The 13,129-nt window shown below is 42.5% G+C and overlaps 1 protein-coding gene across 3 annotated transcripts in view; it reads left to right on the forward strand.

Moving 5' to 3' along the window:
* The first annotated feature begins 876 nt into the window (after positions 1 to 876).
* Positions 877 to 13,129, forward strand: part of PLCL2 (phospholipase C like 2) — a 194,057-nt gene continuing 181,804 nt past the window's right edge. The window contains exons 1-2 of one of the 3 annotated variants that reach the window (XM_063113655.1): positions 877 to 1,093; positions 1,718 to 2,273. In XM_063113655.1, coding sequence (XP_062969725.1) covers positions 1,941 to 2,273 — 333 coding nt within the window. In that variant the 5' untranslated portion in view covers positions 877 to 1,093; positions 1,718 to 1,940. Of the gene's footprint in view, positions 1,094 to 1,184; positions 1,465 to 1,717; positions 2,274 to 13,129 lie in introns of those variants that run through there. The other 2 variants (XM_063113656.1, XM_063113654.1) reach the window with 2 other exon arrangements.

The raw sequence follows: 13,129 nt of genomic DNA on the forward strand, positions 1-13,129 counted from the left end.
TTTGATGTTGCTTCAGGGGCAAGGGCGGGGATGGATACGTATGTAAAGCCCATTTCCTCAGAGGCCGCTAGGCAGTTTGCTACCACACCGCTCCAATAAAAGCAAGGTCTTTAGGTTCATCCCCCCCCCCCCCAGGACTATCAGTTTCCCCTTCGCGCCCTGCGGGGAGTGCGTTCCCAGAAAAGGAAGGGCACAAGTTGGAGAAGAGCTGGGGGGCTAGAGAAGGGCAGGAGGCTGGAGCCCAAGGATCCTGGGATGGAGGGGTGGATGGGGCCTGGCTGGGTGAGGCCTCGGGTACCACTCTGCGGACTTTGGGCACTGTCTGGCTCAGGAATGGACATCCAGGGGTGGTATCTGAGCAGGGGAGCAACACGATCAGTGTTGATTTTTAGGCCAGTCACCTGCCTGAAGCGAGGATGGGAGGACCCCAGAAAGAAGGGACTGGCTGTAGCGATGCGAGTAGGATCCTGCCCCCAAAGATGAGCCTAACCCAAGGTGGCGCCTGCGGGGAGCTGGGCCTGCCGGCGGGGATCAGGAAAGACGCTGAGAGGGAAGGACGGTGATAAATCTCTGTGGGCAACTCAGAGGGCACGGGATAGGCTCTGCCAATGTCCTCTGTCCCTCACAGCCCGACAGCCACCCCACCCCTCACCCCGGCCCCAGCATCTTTGCAACCAGTTGAATCAATTCACAGTTCGGGAGGCGAAGGGAACGGGATCGGTCCCGGTATGTGAAATGGGTCTGACCACTGGGAAGCACAGAGGGGAGCGTCCGGATGGCCTTTTCCTGAGCTGGGTGGGAAGGGAACGAGTTCCGTGCGCGGGCCGGGGGGTAGGAGGAGGCGCAGCGACCGAACCCCGAGCGCGGGGATTTTGGCTCCGGGCCCCGCGTCCTGCGTCGTCCTTACCCCTCGGGGCTCGGGAGGGTGATTGGCAGCCGCGGCAGCTCCAGGGAGGGCGGGGGGTATCCAGGACTCGCGGCCGCCGCCCGTCGCCGTCCGCTCGTCAGCGAGGTCCCCGCGGCCCGAGGACTCGGCCTCGGCGACAGCAGCCGCGACGGCGGCGACCTCGAGCGGGAGCCCGGGCGGCTCGCGGTGGGTCAGGGGGCGGCCGGAGAGGGTCCCCGCGGCCTGCAGGGGGCAGCGCCGAGCTGGGAGGAGACAGTAAAGGGCGGGGGTGGGTGGGTCTGGGCTGTCCCCTCTAGGAGCTGCCCTCGGGCCGCACGGCGACCATCACGGCCGGGCCACCCCTGCCCGCTGGGGGCTTCTTCACGGCGCCCCGGATCTCAGAGGGGACTCTGGGGGGGACGTGACGGGGCTAGGCCCGCTGCGGCCTCTGGGGAGCTGGGATCGCAGAACCCCTGGCATCGCCCTCCGCCCGCCGGGTGCCGCAAGTCCCTCTGGAGGCGCCTCCGCGTGGCCAGAGCGCTTTGGGGCGCCCGCCGCTTCCCTCGCCTGCGCTGGAGGTGGGCGCCCCGGCCCCGGGGTGGGCGCCCTGAACCCGGGGGAAGAGCGCCCCGAGCCCCTGACGTGGGCTGCCCGTTACCTCGGGTGGGCGCCTCGAGCCCCGGAGCTGGGCGCCCGGCCCGCGCGGGTTATTTTTGGCGGCCGCAGCGGCGCGTGTGTCGGGGCGTGTTTTCCTTCCCCAGGTGCCGGGAGCCGGGGTTCCGCTGCCGCCCGAGCTCACTTGTGTCTGCCTCTCTCTTCTCTCCCCTGCAGGAATCTTCCGATGATTCTGCCGCCACCACTTTAGCCGTGCGCAAGGCGAGCTCGAAACAAACATCACATCTAAATTAAAAAAAAAAAAAAAGCGGAAGAAGCGGCCGAGGCGGCGGCGGCGGGAGGAGGCGAGGAGGAGGGGCCGCGCGCGGCGGCCCGAGGCGGCGGCGGGGACGCGGGGACGCGGGGACGCGGCTTTGTGCAGGCGGGTCGCGGGGCGCCCATGGCGGAGTGCGGCCGGGGGGGCGCCGCCGGCGGGGCCCTGCCCACCTCCCCGGGCCCGGCCCTCGGCGCCAAGGGCGCCCTGAAAGCCGGAGCCGGGGAAGGCGGCGGCGGCGCCGGGGGAGGTCGCCTCGGCCACGGGCGGGCGCGCTATGACAGCGGCGGGGTTTCCAACGGAGACTGCAGCCTCGGCGCGTCCGGGGACGAAGCCCGGGCCAGCCCCGCCAGGGGACCCCGCGGCGTCGCGCTCGCCCCGGCCCCCAGCCCGACGGTCTGTCCCCTCCCCCGGGAAAGCAAGCCGGGCGGCCTGCCCCGCCGGAGCAGCATCATCAAGGTAGGTGGGAGAAGGGCGCTCATCGCCCACCCCCAGCCGTCCTTGGAGTGTTTCCCCCGGGGGGAGTGGTGGTGGAAGGAGGGGGTTGGTAGCGCGCCCACTGCTAACAGGAACCTCTGGTGCGCGGGTGCTTAGGATGGGTAAGCAGGGATTGGATGCGAATGGCATTTGGGAAGAATGGAGAGGTGATCCCTAATGTGCAGGGGGAGCTGTGCTCAGACATCCCCAGTTGAACTTGGGGCTGTCACCTCTCCCAGGCTTGGCCTGAAATTAGGGCCTCGTACCTGCCTGGGCAGGGCATATTCTGTGGTAGCCTAGGCTGGTACCAGATTGCCTATAAGGTTTCTGTTATTTTAAAGACAGGGATTATATAAAAACATTTTCTTAAAAATCCCAGGCAGTGAACAGAGATTAAATAGGTTCCTTCTGGTCTGTGCATATAGCTGCCTCTTGCAAATGGTTATATTTCGAGGGTGCAAAATCTCTGGTCACTCAATCACGTGGAGAAATGGAGTAGGTTTCTGAACATAAATGCAGATTTCCGCTTTCTTAGGCTCAAAAGCTCTGAGAGATTACAGTTCCGCACGATTTAATCTTTTCCTTGCTGCAGTAGGCAGACCTCCAGTTCTGTGGAAGTTCTTTTGGGCAGTTTGCTTGATTTTGATATCTTTTGCCTGATGTTATTTAGCAGAAGAAAGCTATCGATTGTTTTGTGCATTTTAAACTCAAGGAGTAATGTCAGGAACTCCTGAGTCTGTGGTGGTTTCATTCTTATATTATATTTAGGTCCACATGTAAACATATTTCTCATAACATGAAGTGGGGAAAAAATAGTTGAACTAAAAAGAGCAGAGCCTTAGACAAAACTAGCTCATTCGGCTTGTTCAAGTTTGGAGCAAATATGAAAACATGGCTTTCTGAAAATCAAGGGGTTATCAGGACAGTGAGCAGCAAAGCACATTGACAGGGCTGCACCCACCTTCCTGTCTTCCTGTGACTGATAACCAGTGGGAGAGAGGGTAGAACATGCACAGTGAAGAGAGTTGGCTCTGGTGTTATTTGAAATTTAATTGGACCTACAGAAATCTTCCAAGTACTGTGAAAATTTCTGATGGTTTTATTAACTTCTGCAGTAGTCTAATGAAATATACCACCTTGTTACTCTATGTAAGAGGTAGTTGTGAAACTGCATTTCGCTTTGTCATCTGTTTTGCACAGTTTATATCTGGGCAAGGACACAACTGAAGGGCTTCAAGATCAAGTGTATTAACTACTTGCAACACACGTTTAGAATTAAACTGAGGAAAGTAAAGTGTCTTTTTGCTGCCTACATGGCTTTTAGTGACATATTTTCTTTTACTCTATAGCTTATGTTTCCATGGAAGTTGCTTTCAACTGTGCGTGATAAGCCATCCTATTGACAATTATGTGACGTTTCTGTTTTTATTAGTCACCAAATATTTGTGGTGATTTTGCATTGTGGTGTTGAAATTTGAGGTGAAATTCCAGAGAAGTTACCAGCCTATCTAATTTTAACCCCCTCCCCTAATTGTTTGGAGGGCCTGTTTTTGCACTTAAAAAAAATCAAACTTTATTAGCATCCACAGTAGGATTCATAGTTTAACTTACTGAATTACAACAGCATCTGTTTTGACTTTACGTTCATGAAAGATAAAGGATGATTTGTCTATATTCCTGATATATGGCATTGAGAACTTGTTTGTAGATATCATTTTTTTATTGAAGATTCTAGAAACACATGGAGAAATGATAAATTGTTCAGAAATCACTGGTCTTGGAAATGGCATTGCTACTTATATTGAATTCTGAAACTTTCAATGATGTTTTTTCATTTTTCTTCTTTCTAGTGAAGCCAGTTGGCTTTTGTTCACCATTGTACGGTGCCAGAAACATAGTAGGGGCTCAGTTAATTGCTTACTGAATGAATGGAGGAATGATAAAGACATACATGTTTTCTCTAATTCTGTTGTTTCCTAAAACAGGTAGTTTTGGATTTTCCAGTCTCATATCTTGTTCATTATCTTGTACCTCCTAAGATGACTTGACAGACTCCTTTTTCTTGCCTCTATTTTTAACTTGCATTTTCTTAAACACTCTTGAAAATTATGGAAGTAGTATTTGAAAGTTGATCAAGCCTAGGTTACAGGAAAGAGAGGATACTGTATTGAAATAGATAACTACTTGGTTTGTTTCCCCTTGAATTGGTGCCTGGAAGCATTCAGATTTTAAGAATTTAGTATGGTATGTTCTAAAGACATAACTTACAGCATCAAGTCAATATCCTAATGGAATAAAGAAGTCTTTTACTTTAACACCAAATTTCATAAACCATAGATATTTTGGTCATGTGAATGGCAGAAATTATATTTCACTTTTGTTAAAAAATAAGAAGCTTAAACAGAAGCCCATGTGAAAAAGCAGTAGTGACATCTTTCTTTGGTTTCGTTATGTTCTTTTTTAAATATAAGGAATGAGTGCAGTCGGGTGGTATTTGAGTAGAGGTGGGAGTAGATTAGTAAGCAAGGTGATAATTGGGAACTTGAGGGAATAGCAGGAAGTAAATGCTAGCCAAGGAGCAGAGGCCAGTATTTATGGGTTTATATTAGCTGAAGTGTCAGACTCATGAGCTATGTTTCTTTCCTATCTTTCATCTTCATTATAGTTTTGACATCCCTCTTAGGTGGGGATCCCCTTAGAGGGAGAAATAATGGCCTACATGTGATAAACGGTGGGCAAAGAAAGAGGATTATTATTATTATTTTTTTTTAAAGATGACCATTTAAGGGGATCTTAATCCTTGACTCGGTGTTGTCAGCACCATGCTCTCCCAAGTGAGCTAACTGGCCATCTGTATATGGGATCTGAACTCATGGCCTTGGTGTTATCAGCACCACACTCTCCCGAGTCAGCCACGGGCCGACCCAGAAAGAGGATTATTACTAACGTGCAGAACATTTATTCAGAAATACATCATAGGCTGACCAGAATTATATTTCTCATTTAAAATAATTTCTTTGGTGCTCCATCTGTTTTGTAAATATGGTGTTGAGTAAGAAATTGTTGTAAAACTATATTTTCTGCCAAAATAAATGCACAGATCTATACTAAAAGAGCTCCTTGGTTATGGTAACAGTGTCAATGAAAATTCAGAGTGAGCAGCCTTGTATAAACTTTTACAAGTACCTTGAGATGATAAATAAATTATGGAAATTATCACCAGACTTTTCTACTTTTCCTTAGCTTTTTGAAAATAATGATATACTTTTGAGATTATTTACAAAGGCCCATTTTTTTAGGGAAAAATCCATTACGTTTGTCATCTTAAGTAATCTAGTAAATGAAAACATCACTTTCATTTTCTCTTTCCATAATTCATTTCATCTTACTGTTCAATACAATCTATGCTTTATTTTGAAACAGTTAATTTGGTTAGTTGTTCAGATGCCATCTCATCTGTCTTTTTACAAATAGCTCAATCCTTTAATTCAAGAGCTTGTTCTAAAAATATGAAGTAGCATTTTAGGCCTTAAATTTCTTTTTAATTTTAGAAATAAGTGAAGTTAAAATGTCTATTAGTTTGGATGGTTTATTTTAATCAGAACTACTTAAATACTTTGGTTGACAGTTTTTAAAATGTGATATGACTTGCATATAGTAAAATTCACTATTATTGGTGTCCAGTTTTATGAGCTTTGACAAACACATACAGTCATGTAATCACCACCGTAATGAAGATAGGGAGCAGTTCCATCACTTCAAAAAATCCCCCCAGATATCTTTGTAGTCTTCCCTTCCTTCTATCCCCAGATGGTGGTAACCATGATCTTGGGTCCCTTTGCATTAAGTAGGAAACAGCCATTGCATTATTTTGGTATTTAGAAACAATTACCAGTACCCACCATTTACTGAACACTCACAATGTGTAAAACATGTGCTAAGTGTTTTACAGAGGCTGGAGGAAATCAGAGTTCAGAGAGGTTAAACACTTGTCCAATGCTGTCACTGGGTATTGTACCCCACTTGGGTATGGCTTCACTCCACTGCCCCCCAAATTATACTAGCAGTTTAAAATTTTATGTAATAAAGGTAGCATTGGTGGTTTGGCACACTGGATTGTATATTCCCCTTTAAGTGCAGGGGATGTTGGAGGGAGAAAAGGAATCCCTATTTCTGCTGAGAGAAGTTGAAAGATAATATAGCTAGGCAGCTGTTTAGTCACCTGTTGTGGTCGCTTGACCAGGGAGGGCTTCCAGCTTCACAGTGACCAATGGTCTGACCTTGCCCAAGGTGGCAGCCCTAATTTTTCTTAATAACATTATGTTATTATCATGGTGTCATGTTGTGTAGGAGAAACAATTTTGCTGTCTTCATACCAACATATGTACCTGTGTCTTGATGCTGAGCTCCCCAACTAGGAGAACAAGCAGGCTTTACACATCTATAATACATATTTAAACAAAATAATAAAAAAGCGCACATATGTATTATATAGTTTAAATAAACTAGGCTCCTGGCAGGCAAAAGCTGGCTGTATTTAACAGTTCTGCACAGACGACAAATCCTCAATAACTGTTTTTTGAATTGGATCTTAAAAATAGACCTGCATTTGACTTTAGACTTTTTTTTTGAATTGGGCAAAACAAAGACAATTGCACGCCCAGCAAACTTGTAGGTGTATATCATAGATATTAAACAGACAGTAACTGGATCACAAAGTGAATTTGTCTGGATAGATAGGCAGCCTGTATCATTTAGGTCAGAAAAATCTAATGGCCAATCAGCAACTTTTCAGTTTACTTTATTGTAATGCATTTTAGTTCACACAAGATAACTGTTGAAAAACCAGGACACGGTTGCTTGTTTTAGCCCTCTCAAAGAGCTTTCGTCACAGTTCAGAATTCAGTTTTCAAAAGTGATCACAGTATATTACTTTTCATACCCTAAAAATCACTTGCCCCCTTTTTGCTTTTTTCCTTTGCTGTTTTCCAGCCTCTCCACCAAATAGTTGTATTTGATTTGCATTTTCACCAAATCCAAATAAGCAACTGATAGGAAATTGTTTATTTTTTATAAACTGCTGATATTGACCACTTAAGTTATTTTCTTAGAACGTCCTCTCCCAGAATCCGTTCACTTTCTTTTATAGTTCTCTATGCTCTGCAAGGGGTCTAAACTAGACTTTTTTTTTTCTTCCTTTTTAAAGCTTGAGTTATCTATGCCTCAATTCAACAGAATAAGGCAATGTTATTTACAGCCTAAATGCAGATATAAATGAAGTATGAACATTCATAGTTTCTTTTCAGACTTTATATGTATATGTCTAAGAATAGATGCTCTATTGCTTATTAATACTAAGCTTTGGATGACATCATTTACTCATCTACCAGCCCTCTGAATTAGTCTAGTAACCTTTTTGTTCTATATTAGCGGGATTCAAATATTTTTGCCAGTGGGCCACAGAATCTTAAACGGTATTTTTGCAAACTGCCTGGCCGCTTTTTTCCACTGATAGTAATGTGAATTGGAAGGGTTGTGCTTGGCATTAGAATGTCTGTCATGACTCTAACTCAAGTTAGAGCCACCAGGGAAGTTTTAGTTGTACCTGTCTTCCTTATGTCAGAATAATTCTATAGCTTTGGGGTGCCCAAGGTATATAATTAATTGCATTGAGTCTCAACAACAATTATGTGAATGGTCCAGGCTGCTGGCAGGACACCTGGCATCTTCCCATTCCAGTGCGGCATAGCAGGGCAGGGGGCTAGGCCCTCTGGCCACTAGCACTTAGTCATGTGGCAGAGGTAATTAGGTATAACATGTTCTAGCTAATAATGTCAGCTGGGCTGCACCCTGCAGTTGAGGGCTGCACCCAGGCATGTTGCATGTTTGGATTACACAGGAGGCAAAATAATGGTGGGAAAAATAGAGGGTCTAGAGTTATGTGCTTGGATTAGATTCTGACCCCTCTGCTTTTTTGTGTGTGTGGCCTTAGACAAGATGCAAGTTACCGCATCTCTAAAGTAGGCAGAATAAAATGTCCTCTCATAGTGTTGTTGCGAAGCTTAAATGAGATGACATGTGAGCAGAGTGTTGCACATTAATAAGCACTCAATAAGCATTACCTGGTATGTTTTTCTGATTTTTAGTTTCTCTTCTTTAGCTTCTTTTCAGAGTTTATCCTGAGATGAGCAGAATCCTTCAGCTTCATTTGAGTTGGTGATTGCTAGCACTGCCATGCACACTTTTGAAGTTTTGTCTTTTGAATATGCAGAACGTGCCTAGAGAAATTTCTCAGACATGTTTCACAGATGCTCTCAAGAATGATTTGTTTTGGTGCCTTTCTAAATCTGATGCCTCAGTATAACCGTGCACGTATCTAAATAGCCCCAGCCATATCATCAGAGGGTACTGAGCATCAGCTTCATTGTGCTGAGCACCCGTATGTCTTGATTTGCCCAGGACAATCCAGATTTATATCTTTTGTCCTGGCAAAGTGTTAATAGTGCCACCTTTCACTCTCAAAGGTGTCCAGTTTGGATGATAAATAATATGGTCATCCCACTTACAAACTTCTTTACAAACTTCATTACAGCCTGTGCTGGAGCCCCACGAAGCCCTCTGTGGCTAAATTTAGCCTTTGTGTTCACACCTCTCTTTTCTCAGCTTGAAATGCTTTCTTCCTTCCTTAGTCATCTTTTAAGTCTTCCTCAGTTAATCACCTCCAAGGTAGAATGAATTGTTTCTTACTCTGCCTATCTCCTGCCTCATAGGCAGCTATGTCTTATTCTCCTGGAGTGTATGAAAACACTTAGTTAATGTCTTGTGGAAAGTGTGCATTTAAGTACATATTTGTTGAATAAATATGTGAATGAATGAATAAGTAGACATGAATGATATAACTTACCTTGGGAGTTTGATGATGATATTTAGACTTCAACTAGTTTTGATTTGAACATAAAACTCAGTAGTTTATGTACTTCAAAGAAGAAATTTATTTTATGTACATAATTTTAAAAACAATCAAAGGGAAGGAAATACCTTCATTTTAAGTTAGACTCAGGAATTTGGTTGGTTCCAGAATTGTTCTGCAAGATGTTAACATAAACGATCTGTCCCTTTTGTGCCCCTGAAATAAGTGTAGACCTTTGAAATTTTCTTTGATTTATGTTCTGCTATCAAAGTTCAAAAAGCATGACAGGAGAGCATTATTGTTTGGTAAGGCATTTAATCTCTTTTCTGGTATTTTGTTTCTTTAAGTGAAATCTATAGTTTTTGCTCAGTTTTTGTTTATTTTTAAGGAACTGAATTACTTAAACATTTGTCATCAATATTAGATTACCAAAAGATACTCATTAGGAGTACTGTAGAAAATAATAAAAAATCAAATACAGAAGGAGTCTAGAGTACTTATAATAGAGTTCTGGGAGTAGAATATCTAATCCCCCATCATATTTTGTCGTATGTTGGGAATTCTGCCCTTTGTTGCAATGCAAGGATGGGGTGAAGAAGAGATACTAAGAAATTCTTTGTGTGCTTCATTGAATGCAACTCTCAGCAGAACCTGCAAAGAGACAGTATCACTCTCTTTACAGAGGAGGAAAACCGTTCCACAAAGTTTGGAATTTCCAAGCAGGGTCACAGAACTTGTAACAGGCAAAGCCAGCATTCAGACCAGGCTCACCTGTCTCGAAAGCCCATGTTACCCTGGGCTTTTTATTGACTTTTTCCTTTTTTCTCCTGCTTGACCAAGTCATGCTGGCTCCCTTGATCTTAGCAGTTTCTACCAGTCCTAAAATAAATGACTAATTTTTAATTAGGAAAGTTTGGCTTTTTGTGGCTGAATCTTGGGATGAAACCAGCATGTAACCAACATGAAGCCACAGCTGTGGTCCTGTCTACTAGTGCCCCAGGTTTCTGTCTGATCCACAAACCACTGCTTTGTCCTTTTCCTCTCCTCTCTCCTTTAATAGATTAGAACCTTTTTAGGGGGCTCATTTTCCATTTTTGTTTCTTTTTAAATAAAATGTTGATTTGCAGTTATACACATTTTAGGATCCTGAAGATAAAGCAGGTTAAAATCAGTAAGTAACATTTTGTTTTTAACCTAAGTTTTTCTGATAGTATCTATCTCTGTTATTGTTTTGGAATTGTCAAATAATTATAGAATTTTAGATTATGATAATACTTCTAACACATTACTATGAAATCAGTATTCAGGTATCTTCTTGGAGTATGCTAAATATATTGGTTTGGAAATTGCAGATATGAACATCCCCAAAACCAAACAGCTGGTTTTAAAAGTGATTAATAATGTAGATTCATGGGATTTTCAGAACAGAAAAAGATCATGTAAAATTCTTTTGTAGTTAGAGATACACAAGGCCATACTGATTAGTACATTTAGCTCCTAGCTATGGTTGAATTCATTTATTTGCGTATTAGCATAACAGAATTGGAAAAAATTGTTATGTAATACTGCAGTATGTGGGTATTAATAGACAAGATGTGGTCTTTCAGACAGCTATTTTTACAAATTTGTGTTTTGCTATAGATAGCTGCATGTGTACACATGCTATTCGTGTTCATGCATCTCTGAAGACTTTGTTTATAGATAGTAAAGATTAAGGGCAAACCAAAGAACATAGTGGTAGGTTGGACATGAGTCCTATCTGTCTCGTGAGAGACTGATGGGTAGCAGGTGTCTGCTCTCTTAATTGAAAATGCCCAGGAAGGGGTAGGCTGTTTTTCATGAGTATTGCTGACAAAGCTCTGTTGCTTTTGACCAATTAGTGTGGCCACAGAGGGATAAGTGACCTCATTTGCAGCTACCACTAGAATCACAAGCTCTCTCCGTATGGTTTTCTGCCCCTTTTATTTTTCATCTCCCTTCTAAGTTCTGATATCTTGTGGGCATAGTAGGTATAAGTTTTCAGATTGTTAATGTGGTTTAATATTTATTCTTGAAAGAAATAAAGCAAATTGCTTAGATTTTTAAAAAATTTCTATCGATGCATGTTAATACCTTATATTAAATGCCAATAGAATTATTAAGATATTTTTATATTGGAGCTAACAGAATTCCTGATGAAATATCAGGTTTTTGTTTGGTTTCATCGTTGGCCTATACGGGGGATACGAACCCTTGACCCTGGTGTTACAATACGGTGCTCTAACCAACTGAGCTAACAGGGCAGCCCTTGAAATATGTTTTAAGATGTGTTTATCTTTGGAGTATTTGATGGTTTATTGAAAGAGATCTGTATGCTCTTTCAAGGCTTTCCCTGGTTTATATATATTCCCATAAATCATTTTCTGTATATTAAAAATAATATTAGAAGCAGAATTGCTGTGTCATAGGATATGTGTATGTTCAGCTTAAGGAGATACTGTCAAGTGATTTTCCTAATTGGTTAGGCCAATTTACACACCCATCAGGTTATATCAGTTCTAGTTGCTCTAATGCTCACATTTGGTATCCTCAGTGTTTTTTGGTTTTTGATTGTAACCATTGTGATGGTTATGTAATGGTACCTTACTGTGGCTTTTAGGATGAATTTCCCTGATGATTAATGGTGTTGAGCATCTTTTCATATGTTTCTTAACCATTTGGATATTCTCTTTTGTGAAAATGCCTGTTTAAGTCTTTTGCCCATTTAAAAAATTGGGGTTGTTTTATGTTTTTAAGATTGATTTGTAGGACTTCTTTACGTTTTCTGGATATGTCTTTTGTGTGATATACGTATATATCGAGAATGTCTTCTTGTATGTGACTTGCCTTTTTACTGTCTTAAACAGTGTCTTTTACTGAATAATAATTCTTAGTTTTAGTGAAGTCCAATTTATTGATATTTTCCTTTATGGTGATTATGTTTTTGTGTCTTGTTTCAGAAGTCTTTACTCTGCTTAAGACCATGAAGATATCCATTTATTTCTGGAATTTTTATTGTTTTATTTTTCATATTTAGATCTACAGTCTATCTGGATTTTTATTTTTGTGTATGGAATGAAATAGGAGTCAAGATTTTGTTTCCATATAAATATCCAATTAATTAATTCAGTACCTTTTATTTGAAAATATCTTTTCCTCACTGCACTGCATTGGCCTTTTGCCGTAAATCAAGTGACCACATATGTCACTGTTCTGGAATTCGTCTTGATACATTAGCCTGTTCGCCAGTCCTTGTGTTCATGGCACACTGTCTTCTTACTAGGTATAAACCGTAAAGAAATTATTAAATTCATGTATTGAAAGACATGTACAAGAATGTTTACAGCAGCATTAACTGTAACAGCCCCAAATTGGAAATAATAACCCAAATGCTCATCTTATAAAATAGCATATCATACAATGGAATACCACGAAGAGAAAGGAAGAAAGAAAGAAAAAGAAAGAAAGAAGAAAGAAAGACAAAAAGAGCAAGTGACTGCTACATGCATCAATCGAGCCCCTCAAGCATGATGTTGAGGGAAAGAAACCAGGCACAAAAGAGTACATATTTTTTATCTCATTTACATAAAGTTCAAAAGCAAATAAACTAATTTAGGGTGATAGAAGTCAGAGCAGTGGTTATATTTGGGGCTAATGACTGAGAGGGGAAACCAAGGGGCCTTCTGAGTGCCAGTGATGTTCAGTTTCTGGATCTGCATGGTGGTTCCAAGTTTGGGTTCTGTTTATAAAAATCCATGAAACTGTATGTACACTTACGATTTTTCTGGTATATCATACTTCAAAACATAAGTCTATTTAAACAATTAAATTGTGAATATTAATCAAATTCAGATACTTATTGGTTACTTCCCCATATGCTGTTTAGGGCAGTGCCTTTTGTAGTTTGCTG

The sequence above is a fragment of the Cynocephalus volans genome, chromosome 11 (genome assembly GCF_027409185.1).
Source record: "Cynocephalus volans isolate mCynVol1 chromosome 11, mCynVol1.pri, whole genome shotgun sequence".
NCBI classification, from domain to species: Eukaryota; Metazoa; Chordata; class Mammalia; order Dermoptera; family Cynocephalidae; genus Cynocephalus; species Cynocephalus volans.